Source organism: Sinocyclocheilus grahami, unplaced genomic scaffold (assembly GCF_001515645.1).
Source record: "Sinocyclocheilus grahami isolate Dianchi unplaced genomic scaffold, SAMN03320097.WGS_v1.1 scaffold46.1, whole genome shotgun sequence".
In the NCBI taxonomy this organism is placed as follows: Eukaryota; Metazoa; Chordata; class Actinopteri; order Cypriniformes; family Cyprinidae; genus Sinocyclocheilus; species Sinocyclocheilus grahami.
The window spans coordinates 303405-322693 of NW_015505225.1; the positions used below are offsets into that span (position 1 = coordinate 303405).

A 19289-nucleotide genomic window follows, 5' to 3' on the forward strand; every position below is an offset into this window, starting at 1 on the left:
AAAAACCTTAAACAAATATTTTTTTTTAAGTATTTTTAATAATTTTTTTTTTTTTTTTTTTACCCCCCCCCCCCCCCTGCTTTTTAATATTAGATTTTTTCCCCCCACCAGATTAAAATAATGTTTTGCAACCAATATGCAGAAACATGCTGGGGAAACAAAACAAAACAAAACAAAAAAACTATATAAAGACCATTGCAGACCTTCATCAAGTAAAAATATCAATGAAGTAAAATAGCAGATAATTTGGCATTTTTATGGCAATGTTAGTTTGTGATATTTGTAAATTAATGAATCATGATATTTGTAAAATAAAAAACCAGCAATTTATATAAAGACCATTGCAGACCTTCAAGTAAAAAATATCAATAATGTAAAATAGCACATAATTTGGCATTTTATGGCAGTGTTAGTTAGTGATATTTTTAAAGGGGTCATATGATGTTGCTAAAAAGAACATTATTTTGTGTATTTGGTGTAATGAAATGTGTTTATGCGGTTTAAGGTTAAAAAAACACATTTTTTACCTTTTTTAAACTAATGATTAAGATTACATATATTAAAATTATTACTTTTTACTTGATGGTTTTACAACATGACATTTCAGAGTCATTCAATTTAATATTTTTTTCAAAACCATATTAAATTTTTAATACCAAATTATTTATTTTCTTTTCATTTAAGTTACAATCCAAATATACTTTTCATTGGATGAAATGAGCAGCAGTTTGATTCGTGATAATTGCAATTAAAATTTATCAAAATGATTATCAGTTTAACCATTATAGTGCGCGGCATGACTAACTGTGGCCTAAAATGTCAACAATTTTAATTGACTAAACAGTAGACCAAAAACATTGTCTATATATTGACTAAATATGATAAAAACTACTTCATTGTGAACACTCTCATTAATCATTGACCCATAGTTAGTAATTTAGAACTCATTATGTTGCACCTGTGACTTTAAAATGGCAGTAAACTTTTGCCTCTTTCCATGAACAGGATCAGGCAATATTGTTCAATCTCACGGTGGTCTAATCTGTTGGAGGAAGGGGGAGTGTGGGATGTTCTGGAACAAAATCACTGACTCTCTTTTGTCTACCGAATGAATCGTCTAAACTCTAGCCTTTTATTCCCATTCTAAAGGCTTTCCAATCCTTAAAGCTGTTCCAGCTCACCTTTCCTTACCCAAGGAGCGCATCATATTTCAAGTTACACTTTAGCCCTGTTCTTTGTTATTTAGGGTGGATTCATTTGTGACTGACTGAGTGACTGATTGAAGCGATATACTTGTGCGTCGCAAAACGTACAATAGTGAACTTTTTACTGCCACTAATCTGATCTTCTATAACGTCTCCGTGTTTCGACCCTTCCGGCCATGTTCTTAGCTGCAGGGTGAACTGGGGTAATGCTCTGGAGAATTTCTGAAATGGACAGATCATTTCATGATGTGTATGTGAAATGGGAGCTTTTACTTTTGGAGACTAGAAATTAATGTAACTTTTGAGTATAATTCATTATGATTGGCTTATAAAGTGTTATTTTCTCACATAATAGGTTTGTGTAATCTGATAGTTTAACTACTACACTTCCTAAATAACTGATTAAAGACATATAAGGTTCAATACCCTCATTAACAAATCCGATTTTGTAATTTTCCTATATACAAGATCCTAACAGACACACTGAAAATGCATTTGGACTGGCGTGTGTTTGTTGAGCAGCTTTACTCTTGTGTTATTGACACAGCTCGGCCTTGGTGAACTTGTAGCTCGTTGGTTGGTTATTTCTTCACCCGGGTCATGAGTTCAGTGTAATGAGTGGTGCCTCTCAACTTGGTTAGTTTATTGTCTGCATGTCCTGCTTGATTAGGCAGCCAAAAGTGAGGAAAAGAAATGGACCCAAAGGAATGTTTCAGATGGCGCAGTGGACTTTGAACATGCTTGGGACATATAAGAGCTGTTGGCTTCTAAGATCTAAGTTTGGATCCCCAACAAGAATTTAGGCATCAAAATATATAATGTATATACACTACCAAAAGTTTGGGATCAGTAAGATTTTTAATGTTTTTAATGGAGTGTCATGCTCATCAAGGCTGTATTTATTTGCTGGGACATATAAGAGCTGTTGGCTTCTAAGATCTAAGTTTGGATCCCCAACAAGAATTTAGGCATCAAAATATATAATGTATATACACTACCAAAAGTTTGGGATCAGTAAGATTTTTTATGTTTTTAATGGAGTGTCATGCTCATCAAGGCTGTATTTATTTGATCAAAATACAGAAAAAACAGTAATATTGTGAAATATTATTGCAATTTCTAATATTGGTTTGCTATTTTAATATACTTATATAATATAATAAAATATTATTTATTTCTGTGACGCAGTGCTGAATTTTCATCAGCCATTACTCTAGTCTTCAGTGTCACATGATCCTTCAGAAATCATTCTAATATGCTGATTTATTCTCAGTGTTGAAACTGTTGAAAATATTTTTTGGAACGTTTGATACTTTTTGCTTTAATTCTTTGATGAATAAAAAGTTAAAAAGAACAGCATTTATCCAAAACCGAAACCTTTTCTAGCAATATAACTCTTTACTGTCACTTTTAATCAATTTAACAGAATAAAAGTATTAATTTCTTAAAAAAATTAAAAAAAGAACGAAAAAAATGTACTGACTCCAAACTTTTAAATACTAGTGTATGTCGTAACACACAATTTATATTTTGAATAAACACTGTTCTTTTTAACTCTTTATTTATCAAAGAATTCTGAAAAAAAATATCACAGGTCCCAAAAAAGTATTAAGCAGCACAACTGTTTCCAACATTGATAATAAATCAGCATATTAAAATGATTTTTGAAGGATCATGTGACACTGAAGGCTGGAGTAATGATGCTGAAAATTCAGCTTTGCATCACAGGAATAAATTATATTTTAAAGTATATTAAAATAGAAACTGTTATTTTAAATTGCAATAATATTTCACAAAATAACAGGGTTTTTTTCTGTATTTTTTGTGAAATAAATACAGCCTTGATGAGCACAAGAAACTTCGGTAAAAAATATGAAAAATCTTACTGATCACAAACTTTTGAACGGTAGTATGTATGTATATATATATATATATATATAAAAAAGTTTATTCATTTGCTAATTCAGCATGTATTTTTTTTGTGCCGCAACATATGGTAGTGTAAAGTTTGAATATGCGTAGGTGTGAATGAGATTTGAGAATTTCCACAGAGGGATCATTTTTCAGCAAATAACTCAAGGATGGAATACACTGCACAACTTTTAAAATTTCAGCATATTTTAGAACACTTGCTGATTTTATAAACGATTTAGAGGAAAAACTTGGCATCATACACTAAGCAAATGAGGATCACACACTAACAGACTTTTCAAGTTGTTCCGAACACAACAAAGTCACAAGAAACATGTTTCGTTGTTGAGAGATGCATGACAGATAAAAATTATTCATCTGTGCTTTTAAATCAGCTCAAAATATGTAGACGTTTGATATCCTCCAACTGGACAGATTCATACTATAAAGCTAAAAGATTGTGATTTTCTGTTAAATCTGTCAACTCCATCTACCCAAAATTAGCTAGACTCCTCCAAACTGCAAATCAGGGCAAAAGTAATTTTTTGGCCTGTTCCCTGTTGTATGGCTTTAGAAAACCTTTTAAGGAGTTTTTTTTAAATAAATTGACAACCCGTGGTCACTAACTGATTTCATTGGTTGGAAAAGAGCAGCTTAAACATTTTGCAAAACATCTTATTTTGTGTTCTACAGAAGAGTCGAACAGATTCGAAACATTTTTGGGTGAATTATTCCTTTAAAACGGTCCTAGCTCAGCAATTTCATTGGTGCGATACGATGCAGAGGTATGTATGTCATAGCATAAGCTTATTTCAAAATACCCCTCTCTGATTCTCTTTTCTTTAAGGCCCCACCCAGAGGAGGATGAGGGGGAGGAAGATAGGAGCTTGCAGCCAGCAGAGACTGCAGGCTGGGAGGACGCCATTGCTGTTATGGTGCGTGTGTGCTGGCTTTCTGTATGTCACACTTCATGCGTTTAGAGTGCTGCGTAATCGTTTGTTTACATGTGCGTGTTTGTATACGAAGGCACGAGGAGAGCCGATGGTCCCCGAACTGCCTGCCGAATCTTCTCTGCGCTCATGTGCCAGCACGGCCAGTATGAAGGTCAAGAATGTCAAAAAGTAGGTGTTTATATGTTCAAGGGAAGAGTTCTTTCTCTGTTTTGTCTCTTCCAGACCCACGGAGCAGAATACTGATGAGCTCTTTTTGTGTTGCAGACTGTCCCTCACCAAAGGCCATTTTCCCAGGCTGGCAGAATGTGCCCACTTCCACTATGAGAATGTTGACTTTGGCTCTGTGCAGGTGAGGGTTTTATGGTAAAATGCAGTCCTGCTGAAGGCCATGATCACTCAGGGTTGACGGGAATGCGTTAATTAGGCTCTTGGCTGTGGTCTTGGTTTCACTGGTGGCAGATTATCCATCATGTTGAAATTAGGGCTGTGGTTTAAGTTACAAGCAATACATATTGGTCTCTGTCAGGTTATATGCTATCCTGAAAGATCTTCAGACTGTGGAAAACATCTTGGCTAGCTGTTTGGATTTCAACGTCATTGTTCCTCCCCAAACTGTTATATATTGATGACTCCTCTAAAAATATTTTTAAAGCATCTTTTATATAAAGGAATTCTGTTATGCTCACCCAAACTGAATTTATTTGATAAAAAAATACAGTAAAACAGTTATAATGTGAAATTATTATTACGTTTTAAAATAACTGTTTTCTATTTTAATACGTAATTTATTCCTTTGATGGTGAAGCTGAATTTTTAGAGGAAATTACTCCAGTCTTCAGTGTTACATGGTCCTTTAGAAAACATTATAATATGCAGATTTGATGCTCAAGAAACATTTATTTATTATTATCAATGTTAAAAACATTTGTGCTGCCTAACAATGTTCAAGTATTTATAATCATCATATAAAGTATTTACAGTCACTTTTGATCAATTAAATGTGTCCTTGCTAAATAAAACTATCAATTTCTTTAAAAAATATTTCTGTCCCCTACATTTCACTTACATTTTTATATTTATCTGTGTATAAAGTAAATCAAGGTATCATCAAAGCTCCAAAATAGCTCAATTTAGTTTTATCCTTTAATCAGGTTGTTTTTGCTACTGTACCTTTAAGACTTCTTATGCAAATGATCTATGATTGTGCAGTATACTAATGTGATATGTAAATGTGGGTGGGAACATTTTAATACGTTCATGGTTATAGTTACTATGATGATTAATGCCAAGATGGACTGGACATGCAGATTTGCTTTGGTTCTCTGAAGACAAACTCTAACTTACACAGTCACTTTTAAGGAAAGTCAGTTTACTCGGCAGCCAAAAATAAATAAAATAATATATAGTTATTGTGCATTCTAGAGTAAACAAACAAACTATCAGAAAAGTCAATTGGCACTTCAATTTCTATTTGATATTTGCCACTTTTTTTTCTCTATAAATGATTAGTCTCCTCCCCCTCTTCTCCTTGTACTGTCTTTGATATAACATCAAACTGAACTTGTCCATTTTTATTTCAACAAATCTGCCCAGACACATTTTTGTCCAGCCAGATTTTGTTGTTATACTGATGGGTTCCAGCAGAGAGCAGTAAATGCCACTGAGCCCCTCCTCAGTCTTTGCTGTATGTACAGTATACTGTTCTGAGAACCGAGGGTGTTGGTTTCCGATGCATCATGAACAGGGTATGGCGTCATAACTGAGGAACAGGAAGTTTGCCCTCCCGTCCTACAGCTCTGTGCTCTGCGCCTCCATCATCCTGTGCATTTCAGCTCTCAAGGTCACGCAGAATCCTGTTCTATTAGATCACATTCGGTCTCCTGAGCACGTCACACTGACACACTGTGGCCGGGGGCTGGAGGAATCCAGAGTTCAGATACTCTCCTACTCTCAACTTGGCAGTTAAATAAGAAATTTGATGTTTCAGGAGGAATGTCCTTTAGTTCTATTTCTCTTTTGTTGCTTTCAAAGCTCATGTGCACATTTCAGCAGTTGAAGGATACTATATCAATGAATGCGTATCGGATAACAGCAGTTTCATGCCATGGTGCCTTTTGTCTGTCCGGTGTAAATTATGAAAAAAAAAAAAAGATGCATATGCAGTATGAACACAAAATAGGAACCTTTTCTGTACTGAGGACAATTGAACAAAACTAAAAAAAACATCATAATATATGAGTCCAAGTCCTGATCATAATTATTGACACCCAGATTTAGAATATCTTCAGAAATAAATGCTAATTATTATTATTTTTTATAATCAGAGTATTTTAATAACACATTTTTTTTGTCTGTATTTTTAATTTGACTATATGAATCCCTTTTTTGTTGTTCAAAATTTTACATTTTAAAATAAATTTTGATTTTATTTATTTATTTTTTTGTTATGGATTTATTTTATGTAAACCTGATCGTTTGAACGTGTGTGTCAGGGTTAATACAGTTAACTAAAATTAAAACCAAAACCATAAACTTGTTACTTAAAATAACTAAATGTTAACTGAAATAAAACTTTAACTTATTTTATTTCAGATAGTTTCCAATGCAACATTTCTCATTTTCATTTAGTTTAACTTGATGTAAATAACTAAAACTAAACCTGAAATAAAAATTAATAAAACTACATAGACATTTAAAAAAACAAAGTAATCATTACAAAAGCGCACTACAAAATTAAACTAAAATGTCAACCAGAATTAAAATAAAAGCAGAAATTCTACAAATAAAATGTAATTAAAAATATTAACCAAAACTATAATAGTATGATACTAAAATAACGTGTGCTTTTTTTATTGACGTAAAAAATAAATGAAATGTGAGACAGATGCTTATTTTCCCCTCTGGTCATTTGCTCAGAAATCACACCACACAGAAACTCTTATTTTAGGTTTCGGTAATGTTAAATGCAAATTGTATAAGAATTTTATTTTATTTGGTGAAACATGAATAACTATCCTAAACCAAGTACAGTACTTGTTTGCAGCTGACTCTGGGTTCATATTTGGAATACAATGCCTTTTATAAATTGAATTGAAGTTTATGTATCTGAATACTGTTTTATACCACTGTAGAATAACCTTGTCTGTGTTTAGTCCAAGAATAGGGTATTGAGTTAACTTCCCTTCTGTGGCGTCTTTATGTAGACCTTTGTTGCATTCCCAGAGGTGGTGGGCATGTTCCACATTCCTCGGCTCAGGTTTACAGAGGAGCTTCCAGGATCCCTGCCTCCTCCCTATAGTGCAGAGAAAGAACTGGGCCAAATTCAATGATGCTGTAATGAGCTTTCACTGATCTGAGAACAGTCACCTCCATCTCCATATGAGCAGCTGGTTGGGGCATTGATTAAGTCTGTGTTTTCCGCTATAAATCGTCTCGGACAGAAGGGAGGGAGCCCTCACTCACCATAATTTCATTAGAATGGACCCAAACCCAAACCAAACAGTGCTGCTGAAATGTGTGAGGAAGGCTTTTCTATGGGTCGATTGATCTTGAAATATTAAAGGGGTCATATGACGTTGCTAAAAAAGAACATAATTTTGTGTATTTGGTGTAATGAAATGTGTTTATGTGGTTTAAGGTTCAAAAAACACATTATTTTCCACATTCTGTACATTATTATTTCTTTCTTTTATTATTTCTATTGCCTTTCTGAAATGTCGAATTTTACAAAGCTCATCGTTCTGAAAAGCGAGGTGTGCTCTGATTGGCCAGCTATCCAGTGCATTGTGATTGGCCGAATACCTCAAGCATGTGACGGAAATGTTACGCCCCTTACCATAATGTGATGCCGTGTCCCAGCGTGATGAGACAAAACCAATAAAACCTATTATAAGCAAGGCATTTGTTGCATCCAGTGGGGACATAATTACGGATTATAATGACTTGTACTGTCTTTTTACGCGTTGCGTTGCATCGTGCAGCGTAAACATAAAACCATGTCTGCTTTTGTGATCGGAGAAACGACACACAAGCGCTACTCTACACTGCTCAAAAATCTTCCCACACAGTGACATAGACATGTGGGGGCGTGTTTAAACGAGGCGTTTTAGGAGGGCGTGGACGAGTCTTAACTTTTATAAAGAATATCTCTTTGGGTTTGAGACTTTAGTCTTTGCAACTTTAGGGATCTTATCTATTCACGAACAGCTTGTAACACTCCAAAGAGAAAGGAACATCATGGTTTTGTAGTGAAACAGCAATGCATAAAATCAGTTTTACTGAAAACACACGATCAATAAGTCTTGTAGAATATGATATAGATGGATCCAGATTCAGGATTTACGCTTATGAAGTAGGTCAGCGCTGGTTTATGATTTATCATATTTTTGACTGAAGTGGAGTCTGATTAACTTTTGCTCTCTAAAACTTTGGGCTCATCTCAAAGACATAAGAATAAACCTGGTATGCATCTTTAAGAGAAGATGCATGACGCGATTGAATTGCTGACAACCCTTGTTTAATTTATGGCACTGTAGATTAGCCGTGGCTCCAGATGGAGAAAGGTCAACTCATGATCACTGGGTTACTCTTTCTAGCTTTTATGTAACTTGAGGAATTTCCTTTTGGATTATTGCTATGGAAAAAGCTTTTGCTGCAATTTATTATACAAGTGGAATTTTAATCCACAGATTGTGTGACATAAAGCTGTGGCTGTTGACCTTTGGTGTCTGCTTTTTACCCATTTTCATCAACTGTTGCAAATACCAGACCAGGTGCTATAATCTTAAATGTGCTTATGTCTTTTATTCAGTATTATAACAAGTTTTAGAGCTGATCTGGGATTTCATAAATTCAGATAAAGGAAAAAATTCGGCTTGCTTTTTCCAGAGGAATTTTCCTAACCAGTGACTTAGACGGGGCTTGTCATGGTAAGGTTACAAAAGTGGCATTTTCACCACAGCATTCACTGTTTTGAGGTTATCTGTACTGTATGTGAGTGTACTTCTTGAATTTGTCAAAATAATATACACATTTACAAATGTATAGTCTTTCTTTTCTGGGAATATGAACCAAAAATATTTATGACTCATGGGAAGTTCCTAGTTGCGAAATCATAATTACAATGTGCGTTTAAGTGGTTTTGGTCAGAAAAACATGGACTCATTGGGCAATTTGTATTTCTCATTTTAGTTTGTTTATCACATCCAGACAAAGACAGGAAGTATTTTAGCACTATTAAATCAAAACTGCAATTTGTAGTCTTTTAAAATTAATATTTTTATTTTATATATATATATATATATATATATATATATATATATATATATATCAGTGGCGTGCGGTGGTGTTTTAAAATGCGGAGGCAGTTATATACATAAATATATAGGCCTATATATATGTCCCTGTTACACTTAATGTTGCCACATTTTCCTGGTTAAATAAATATTACATAAATAAAGATAACAAATATAATTCTATTTTGTATTTTATTAATATATTTTTTTATTTAATATTTTTATTACATTTATTAAATGTATTAAATACATTTTCTAATTATACATTTCATTGTGTTTTATGCATATTTATTCCCAAATAAAAACTAAAGGCAGTAACAATTTACAATAATGTTTGATTAGTTAACATTAGTTAACTACTTTAGTTAACATGAACGAAGAATAAACAATAGCCTAATTCTACAGCATTTATTTAGTTCATATTAATTTCAACATTTACTAATGCATTATTAAAATCAAAAGTTGTGTTTGTTAACATTAGTTGCACTGTGAACTAACAATGAACAACAGTATTTGTATTAACTAATGTAAACCAAGATTAATAAATACTGTAATGTTCATGTAGTTAGCACATTAAATGACAACTTATAAAATGTTACCAATATTTTTTATTTGTGAACTGATGTTCAGCTGTTCTTTTTAATAGACAACTTATTTTGGGTCATCGTCATAAAAGCTCTGTAAACACTGCCACAGACACGAAGATATATCTTTTCATTTCATTGCGCTGAATGCTCACTAAAAACTGACGCAGTCATCATGTTTTCAGACCATTTCAAGTTTTATTTTGACGTGACACAAAGTATGGTATCTAAGCGGGAGAGTTGTTTACTTACTTTATAACTAGTCAGTAACGCCATTTTCTTCATTCATGCCGAGAGCTCGCACGAAAACAAGAGGCGGGATTTATCGCATGAACCAATCACATTCAATATCCAATTATAGCGCGATGGAGGCATTGCCTCCTCTCATGTGACTTTCCCCCATTCCCGAAAACCCAGGGCACGCTAGGGGTCTCTGTTGTAAGTCTATGGACTGAAGGGAGGCAAGCCTCCGCTGTAACTTTACCTGCGGGTGTCGTTGTTGGACAGTGTTACTTTATAAAAAAGAGTGACTTTTATACTTTTAATGCCATATTTAGTAATATTTGCTAATATTGCATGTTTGTAATATCGATTATTTTGTCATCCAGTTTTTTGAGGAGACACTGCCTCCCTTGCCTCCTCGGAGGGAACGCCCCAGGTATATATGTATATTAGTGCTGTCAAGCGATTAATCACGATTAATCGCATCCAAAATAAAAGTTTTTGTTTACATAGTATATGTGTGTGCAATGTGTATATTTATTATGTATATATAAATACACACACATGCATGTGTATATATTTATAAAAATGTTACGTTTATATATTAATTATATTTATATATTATATAAATTATATTAATATAAATCTATACATGTAAATATTTTCAAACTATATGCTATGAGGGGCCGTACAAACTATAATTTATTCTGGTGCTCTCACACACTTATATTCTCTTTTCACATACATATATTTCTACTTTCACACACTTACATTCTCCTTTCACATACATACATTTTTGCTCTCATAGTCACATATTTCAACACACATTCTTACAATTTTTGCTTTCGTAGTCATATATTTTAATGCACACATTCATTTTGCTCTCATAGTCTCATATTTTAACGCACACATTCGTATATTTACCTCTTATATTCATATATTTTACGCACACATTTATACATTTTGATATGCAAATATATTCAAAGTATACATTTAATATTATAAAAAAAATTATGTGTGTAAGAAGAAAATGCATGCATGTCTACAGAAAATATGTATATGTAAGAGAAGAATATATGTATGTGTGAGAGAGTATAGTGGAAACGGAAGGAGTATGATGAAAACAGAAGGCAGGTTAGGTGCGTGATTGAGGGTGCGGGCCTCACCTCACCTCAGCCGTGTTGCTAGATACACTTATAAGCATCTATGGATTTGTTTTTTCCATTTATGTGACAATTTAGGAAGTGAATAAAGTGGGAGGTGGCAGAATCAGGTTAGGGTCAGTGATACTTTTATATTATTTCCATTACTCAAGATTTTGACTCATTGCAGTTTATTTCTTTTTAGATAGTTGTTTGTTTTTCGTAGCAATATCTGGCAACACTGCATCGTTAGCATTTAAACTGACACGTGTCTATACCGGACACGAGAGGTGTGACGCGACAAAACCCATTACGGTGCATTCACACGGGGCATTAACGCTTTTCATTTACTTTGAATGGGTGACGTCATGCATTGCTGAACTGAATTGTGGGTCCGTCGGTGTCGCTTCACTGCAATTGCTTGCGGCAGAAGTTGAAAATTTCTCAACTTTTCAAGCGCCAACGGAAGCGTCAGCCAATCAGATCGCCTCAAATAGCTTAGCTCAGGCACTAGCCAATTGAGGTCCAGTGTAATTGGCTGTTGTCACTATGACGATCTCGTCAGTGCCAAGCTTCAGACATGCCCTCCGTCAAGTGTTGATGCCGACGCCCCATGTGAATGTTTTTTTTAAAGGGCATTTTTTTTAAATACAGTATGAATTGTATTAAATCTTAATTTCCTGTTTAGGAAATATGTCAAAAAAAGATAGTTGGTGGTTGTCCAATCATTTAATGGGGTCTTTAAATGTAATTGAAATTAAATGTTGAAATGGAAATGTGAAATTGAAATGTTTTTATTATTGAGTTATCAAATATATTGTTTCTAAACAACAAATCGTCAGAGAGTGAGCCTATATAAAAATCGGTCTATGATATTGGAAATTGTAATAATTTTGTGTATAATTATTAAGCATAATAATAGTAATAATAATAACTAGATATGTACATTTTCTGAAAAAAAAATTGTGGTGCTTAACGTGGTAATACGCAGCACTGTGCAGTCACTAGGATCTTTTTTTAATCATGTTTTAACAATAAGGTAGGAATTCTAGCATGTTTTAACACTTAGCTAATCTCTTTTAGCATGTGACTGTTCACTGCTAGCATGTGTAGCATATTGGAAGTCTCGTTTGCTAGCATGAGTCAAAAGAGCCAAGTCTCTACGATGTTCTGGTGCAGAGATATAGGTTTTGCTAAACAGTTGCTAGGGTACTCTTTTTGGTTGCTAGGGAGTGGCTTGGCAGCTGCCAATTATGACATTCCAAAGGCTGCTTGTCAGTATGTATGATGTTATGTCTCTGATGTAAATTTTTGTCTAGGGATTAAAAGAGGTAACATTAAGTTGATATTAAAGAAATAAGCCAGGGAACTAAGTGGCAATGGAACACATGACGCGAAACTGCACTACAAGAAAGATTTATTGCCCCCAAGGAACAACAAATTAAACAAACAAGACAAAGGAAAAGAAGGGAAGTTAAAGTGGCGCTTAAATCATAAAAGAAAAATCCCACTGACTAACTAAATCCCAAAACCCCTAAACTATTAAAGAAAAAGGAGGAAAAAAAGTATTCAACGCAAAAGCGTCATAAACTTCACTGAGTATACAAAATCAAAACATACAAGAAAAGCGCACACAAATAAACTAGTGTGTCTAATACATCCAATCCCCCTACGTGCAGGTCACGTGACTTACTAAACTCTTCCACTCCTTTCTCATCTTCAGAACCAGCGGCGAGCTGACAAAGACATCAGACCACACAGCGGCATAGCCAGCCGTTAAAGCTCTGTTGTGTGCACACATTCCACGAGTGCACACAACAGTCGCAATACAAAACGTCACTCCCTTCTTCCCGCTGACGTTCTCCTTTTAAACCTCTCGGACGAGAGCACGATTGGCAAAGGAAAGGTTTTGTCATAATTAACTAATGATGAATGACAGCACAGATAGCCAATAGAATCCAAGGAAGGCGGTACCTAAGAGCATGAGAGTGAGAACATAGAAGAGACAAAAATAAATAACATACCTACACCACAAAGGTCGCAGACCGTAACAATGATATAAACCAACCCCCATGCCACAAGTCAAAAGAGGCGAGCTACTTGTCTCTATGATGTTCTGTTCCACAGATATACCTCTCACATTTTTAATGGAAGTCTATGGGCTGGTTGCTAAGGTACTGTAACTGGTTGCTAGGGCATGACTAGGAAGTTGAAATGTCACCATTTATTGTCTGCTTGCTAGGCCGAGTGAAATGAGCCCACCCCCAAATCTCTACAAAATTCTGATGCAGAGATATGATGTCAAAAAATTTTGATCCAATGTTAAGTCTATGGGAAATTTTTCACCCGCTGTGCGAGCATCGTACACCCGATTGCTTTTAAAAGGCATAGCACACCTCTCCTCAATAAACTGCACAATTCAGTGCTTCGCAAATGTCACTAATAATAATGTTAGTGTTTGATTTTATGGATGTTTTTAGTTTACTTTTGTAAAATAAGCAATTTTGGTAATAAATTGTCACCATTAGATGCCTGATGTTAAAATCCCACAACCACTTTAAAAACTGCTGCACTAAACTCCAAACAACATCAGAGATCGATGCACATGTCCTCCTGTTCTGAGGTCGGTATCTGAGAGCGCAGCTCTGCTCTGCATGGATTCAGAGGGAGGACCAACATCCAGCGCAGGGAGGGGCTAAGATGGTGGAGCGAGGGGGGGCTCCATTTCTATATTTGTCCTCTTCCTCAGTTGTAATTAGACACCGCATCATGCACATCCCTCTACTGCAGGAGATGAAGATTGGAAAATGTCCGTGTCTCAGACAGGATGTGTTTTGACTGCAGCGCAATGCTGATTTTCATTCTGCTGTGAATCGCACCGTTTGTTTTTGATGAGCTGGGCTGACTGAGCACAGGCTGCTGGTCTGTGGGGGTGTGTGTGACGGGTTACTGCGTCTGCGTGCAGCAGCCGTGCAGAACATCAGCAGAGAGGCTGAATAAGGAAAGACTCAGGTGCAAGACTATAGGGAACTATCGGGTTGGATCTGTCAGAATGGGCCTGAGCATGCCGATACAATGAGACAGACGGCGTATCAGTGAGTATCCATCCTATTTCATTAGGAGAGGAATAATTATACCCTCTTTGAGGAAATGGAAATGATTGGCTGCTTTGTTAATGGGGTTCTACTGCCATACAGTGTAGTGTTAAAAACATACAAAAAATGTATGTATACTAGACTGCATGACATATTTTGTGTGATGTTCTGTAGTTGCAATATTTGTCTTTTTCCCTGCATTACTTTAGAAATTGTGTAAGAGACTTTTCCCCCCCAGATTTTAAAATAAGTTTTTTATTTTTATGTCATCATATGTGACCCTGAAGCACAAAACCAGTCTTAAGTCGCTGGGGTATATCTGTAGCAATAGCCAAAAATACATCGTATGGGTCAAAATTATTGATTTTTATTTTTTGCCAAAAATCATTAGGATATTAAGTAAAGATCATGTTCCATGAAGATATTTTGTAAATTTCCTACTGTAAATATATTAAAACCTAATTTTTGATTAGTAATATGCATTGCTAAGAACTTCATTTGGATAACTTTAAAGGTGATTTTCTCAATATTTAGATTTTTTTGCACCCTCAGATTCCAGATTTTCGAATACTTGTATCTCGGCCAAATATTGTCCTATTCTAACAAACCATACATCAATGGAAAGCTTATTTATCCAGCTTTCAGATGATGTATAAATCTCAATTTCGAAAAATTGACCCTTATGACTGGTTTTGTGGTCCAGGGTCACATATTAAGTTTATTTTTTCTTACCTCATTGACAAGTTTGATTCACTAGATTTTGTCACATTTAGTTTTACAACAAAAATGAACTAAATTTAAGATATAATCTCTGAAAATAAGCCTTAATATTTTTCACAGTTTTGCATTTCAATTACATTTACTTTAAGGTTTTTAATTATTATTATTATTTTTTTGTTGTTGTTGTTATTTCTACTGGAAAACAAAACAGAAAATGTATTTAAAAATGATTGTTTTGCCATTTTTGTGTTTCGTAACCAGTTTTGTCGCTCCACATTTTTTAAATTCAAGCAGATGTATTAGGATGTAGAAATATATTAATGTTTACATTATTTTAATGGACTTGTGTCCAAGTAATTTGTGCTTGGGTGAAAGATGTTGACAGATCTACAGTAAGTCAAGTGCTGCTTATCCTGCAGTTTGTATTACTCTACTGAACTGCAGTGCTTAAGTAGGTTATTAAAGCTTGTGTAAGTTTCTGTTAGTTTTATCTATAAATAATCAATGCTTTCATTTGTTTAATGCACCTTTGAAGTGGCTCAGCATTTTCTGTCAGTTAAAGGGATGCAGTTCTTGTCTTTGATGTGGAGGCTGATGTGTGTGTGCTGAATGATGCATGGGGAGTCTGCATTACTGAGATGATGCAGAGAAGTAAATTACAGCAGACACTACAAAGGAGTTGGCCTTACTGGATGTTTAATTTGCATATTGAATCCCCTGAATCACATCAGTTTTTAGGCTCATGGGTTGGCTTACATTTGCAGGGACAAGTAGATGTTGTGATGTTTTATAGAGGAGGATCGTATAATGTTGGGCTCAGCCAGCAGCTGTGGAAACTTCTGAGCAAAATCCTTTATAAAGTTGCACTGGAACTGCTACACTAATGTTTTGGGAATTTGCCTTGATGTGTTGGCTTTGTGAATCCAGAAAGAATCAGACACTTGGGGTGGTGTACCTGCAGCCGTGTGAAGATGTCTTGTTGTCTGTGTGTCAGTCATCAGGGCCTGCTGTTTTTGCAGCCTTTAAAAATCCATTGTCATGTTTGAGCTGTGCTACAACTGCATTTCCAGCAGCAGGAGTGTGTCTGTATTTCTCTCATTCTCTCTCTGGAGCTTGATGACCTTTCATCAAGATTTGTATATGCCATTATTCATTTTAATGCCTTTTAGTTTTGCTTTATAGCATGATTTCAGCTATAATACGTCATTTTCTTCTACTGTCTTAGCCTTGAATGTTGTACACAATCTTTGCATTTTGCTGAACAACTTTCAGCACAGGCTAAAGTTTGGATTTGAAGTGGTTAAAGAAGACCACGTTAAATTGTGTGCCAACTTTTGCCATTTTTGAAAAAACTTTTTTTTTTCATATCAGATTTTCTTTTTATTTACATTTAAATGCCATTATACAGTTGGCCAACAAATATTTTAAAACTTTTGATTGAAAATTAATGTTTGAATTTTGTATATATAACATATAAATGTTGCTAAACTAAATTACTCTTCTTTTTGCAATGACCAACTGGTCTTGAGGTGAATTTTAATAGATGTATGTGATGCATGAAATGTCACAATGCTTTTTTAAAACTACATTTTAAGAAATATCTATTATTTATAATTCGAAACCCAAGATGCCTTTTATAAAATATTTAGCTGTGTTTTCATGCTGTTTGATTCTATTGTGTTGATTAAATGTTCAGATATTAAGTCAACATTAGATCAGCATTAATAAACAAAAGTGAACAGAGAATAAGCGGAAATTATCATTTTATAGCCATGATACTATTTTGGTAACTTTTTATTTTAAAAAGCCATGCACAATTTTGCAATTTTAAACTTTTGGTGCCTCATAGAGCACTGTGATGTGTGGTTTGCGATATTGCGGTTTGTATGTAACAATATTTTTTGCTTTTATTGTCTCCCTTTGACATTATATTGTTTATTTGTTGTTGAATATATTATAGGAGTATATTAATAGGAGAATGAAAGGATACTGAAAATTCAGACTCGCTTTCTGTGTCTCTCCACAGCTGTCTTTATCTGAGGATCAGAACGGCCTCACACACAATGGCCTGGACTCAAAGGAGTCAGTGTATCTGGTCCAGATCTGTTGCCAGGTAAGCTTGTTTCACAGAGAAATTTTCACATAGAACCTCTGTAGCCCTTTCTGTGTGACAGAGCAGAAGAAATATCATCCCAGGGTCACTGATTTGTTATGGCAACAGAGCGAACGCTAAGCCTAGGAAAAATGGTGAAGTTATAAAAAGACCTTTAAGAGCTTCAGATCAAACAGGCCGGCCAACCGCATGCAGTTTGCACAGCAATTTATCTGTTTCATGGAATGTGTCTGGGTTTAGGAAAAGACAGGATTTTAAAAGAGGATTTTGAGGCCAAGATGAAGACAAAGCTGAAAATATAAATACTCTTGGTCCTGCATTTCTTACTAAAAAACAATGGGGCTCTGGGAGGGTTTTACACTCGTTCACAGAACCTCTAAAATTTAAATTCAAAGGCCGGATTTAAAAAGAGTCCCGCTCTGCTGTTTCTGAACCGTTTGTTCCACCACTGGAGCAAATCTCATTGTTTTACAGTAGTATGAAATCTACAAACCACAGACATATAAGCTACTGAATTCAGCCTCCTTAACCAAACCCTGGGTGTTATGATGCTACCATGCAATAATATAAATGTATAAACCAAAATAGAGATTATGATTCTGCTATAGGCTACCACTGAGACTAGAGTGGACATATCCAAGTAAATATTGTTTACATATTGAAGCAAAAATGCATAGAAGAACCATGAAATATTACAATTATATCTGACAAAGAACAGAACGTTCTTGTATTTCTAATTAAATAATGATTTCTATTTCAATATATTTTAAAATGTAATTTATTACAGTGACGGCAGAGCTGAATTTTCAGCATCATTGCTCCAGTCTTCAGTGTCACATGATCCTTCAGAAATCATTCTGATATGCTGATTTGCTGCTCAAGAAACATTTCTTACTATTATCAATGTTGGTCAACAGAGACAAGTTGTACTGCTTAATGTTTTTTTTTAGAAATTGTAATACATTTTTTCAGAATTAATTTATTAAGGTTAAAAGAACAGCATTTATTTGAAATATTTTGTAACAATACAATGTCTTTAACAATGCCTTTACTGTCACTTTTGACCAATATAGTGAGTCCTTGCTGAATTAGTTTCTTGTAAAAAGAATTGAAAGCCAAAGATTTTGAAACCCATAGTTATGAATTATTATTATTATTTAAAAAGGTCACATTTCTAATGTTTTCTCAAGGAGATTTGACTGTCAGTCTAACTCTCTCTTCTTTATTCAGAATGACTGTTCTTCCTACATTCACTCTCATTGCTTTTCATGTGCCTTAGGGTCATAAGTGGACAGTGAGGCGTTCATACGAAGAGTTTCGTGTCCTTGACAAGCATCTCCACCTCTGTATCTATGATAGAAGATTCTCTCAGCTTCCTGAGCTGCCCCGATTAGACAGCCTGAAGGGCAAACCTGAGGTTGGTTCACCACACACACACATATATTGACTGTCTACATGTATCCTTGGCAGTGGTGGAAAGAGTACTGAAAAAATATACTCAAGTAAAAGTACCATTACCTTCCAAAAAATGTAGTGCGAGTAGAGTAAAAGTACTTGTCCAAAAAAACTACTTGAGTAAGAGTAAAAGAGTAGCCTATTTAAAAGTACTCATGAGTATTGAGTAGTGAGTACTGAGCTGTGGATTCTACCCCCTCATAATAAACGCTGTACACCGCAATTTATACATTTGAAAAACGTTGTACATTCTGTAATTCACATTATCTTGTTTGTCATAAAGAATGAAGAATATCTATCATCCAGCAGTTTTAATTTTGACTGCCAACTCTTTAAAATACATCAAAACAGCACAGAAACAGTATTCAGTTGAAGAAAATATTAAAGTTATTCTCAGTACAATCATCCCCATTTAAATCATAAAGTTTGAAAAAATAGATTTAAAATCATGTGTAAGGCCACTGAGACAGCATGCTGTTGTTGCACATAAAATATTAATGTTTAGAACAGTGAAAATAAAAACAATAGTTCAGCCCATGATATGGGTTCAAATGAGAGCCCATTTCTCTCCGAAACGGTGCCAGTTTTAGCGTTT

The 19289-nt window shown here is 34.7% G+C and overlaps 1 protein-coding gene across 1 annotated transcript in view; it reads left to right on the forward strand.

The window, feature by feature from the left end:
• LOC107582574 (rho GTPase-activating protein 32-like) overlaps window positions 1-19289 on the forward strand; it is a 38809-nt gene that overhangs the window by 5112 nt on the left and 14408 nt on the right. Inside the window, exons 3-7 of the mRNA XM_016268468.1 lie at window positions 3964-4051; window positions 4143-4237; window positions 4334-4418; window positions 17153-17239; window positions 18519-18656. Coding sequence (XP_016123954.1) covers window positions 3964-4051; window positions 4143-4237; window positions 4334-4418; window positions 17153-17239; window positions 18519-18656 — 493 coding nt within the window. The remainder of the gene's footprint in view (window positions 1-3963; window positions 4052-4142; window positions 4238-4333; window positions 4419-17152; window positions 17240-18518; window positions 18657-19289) is intronic.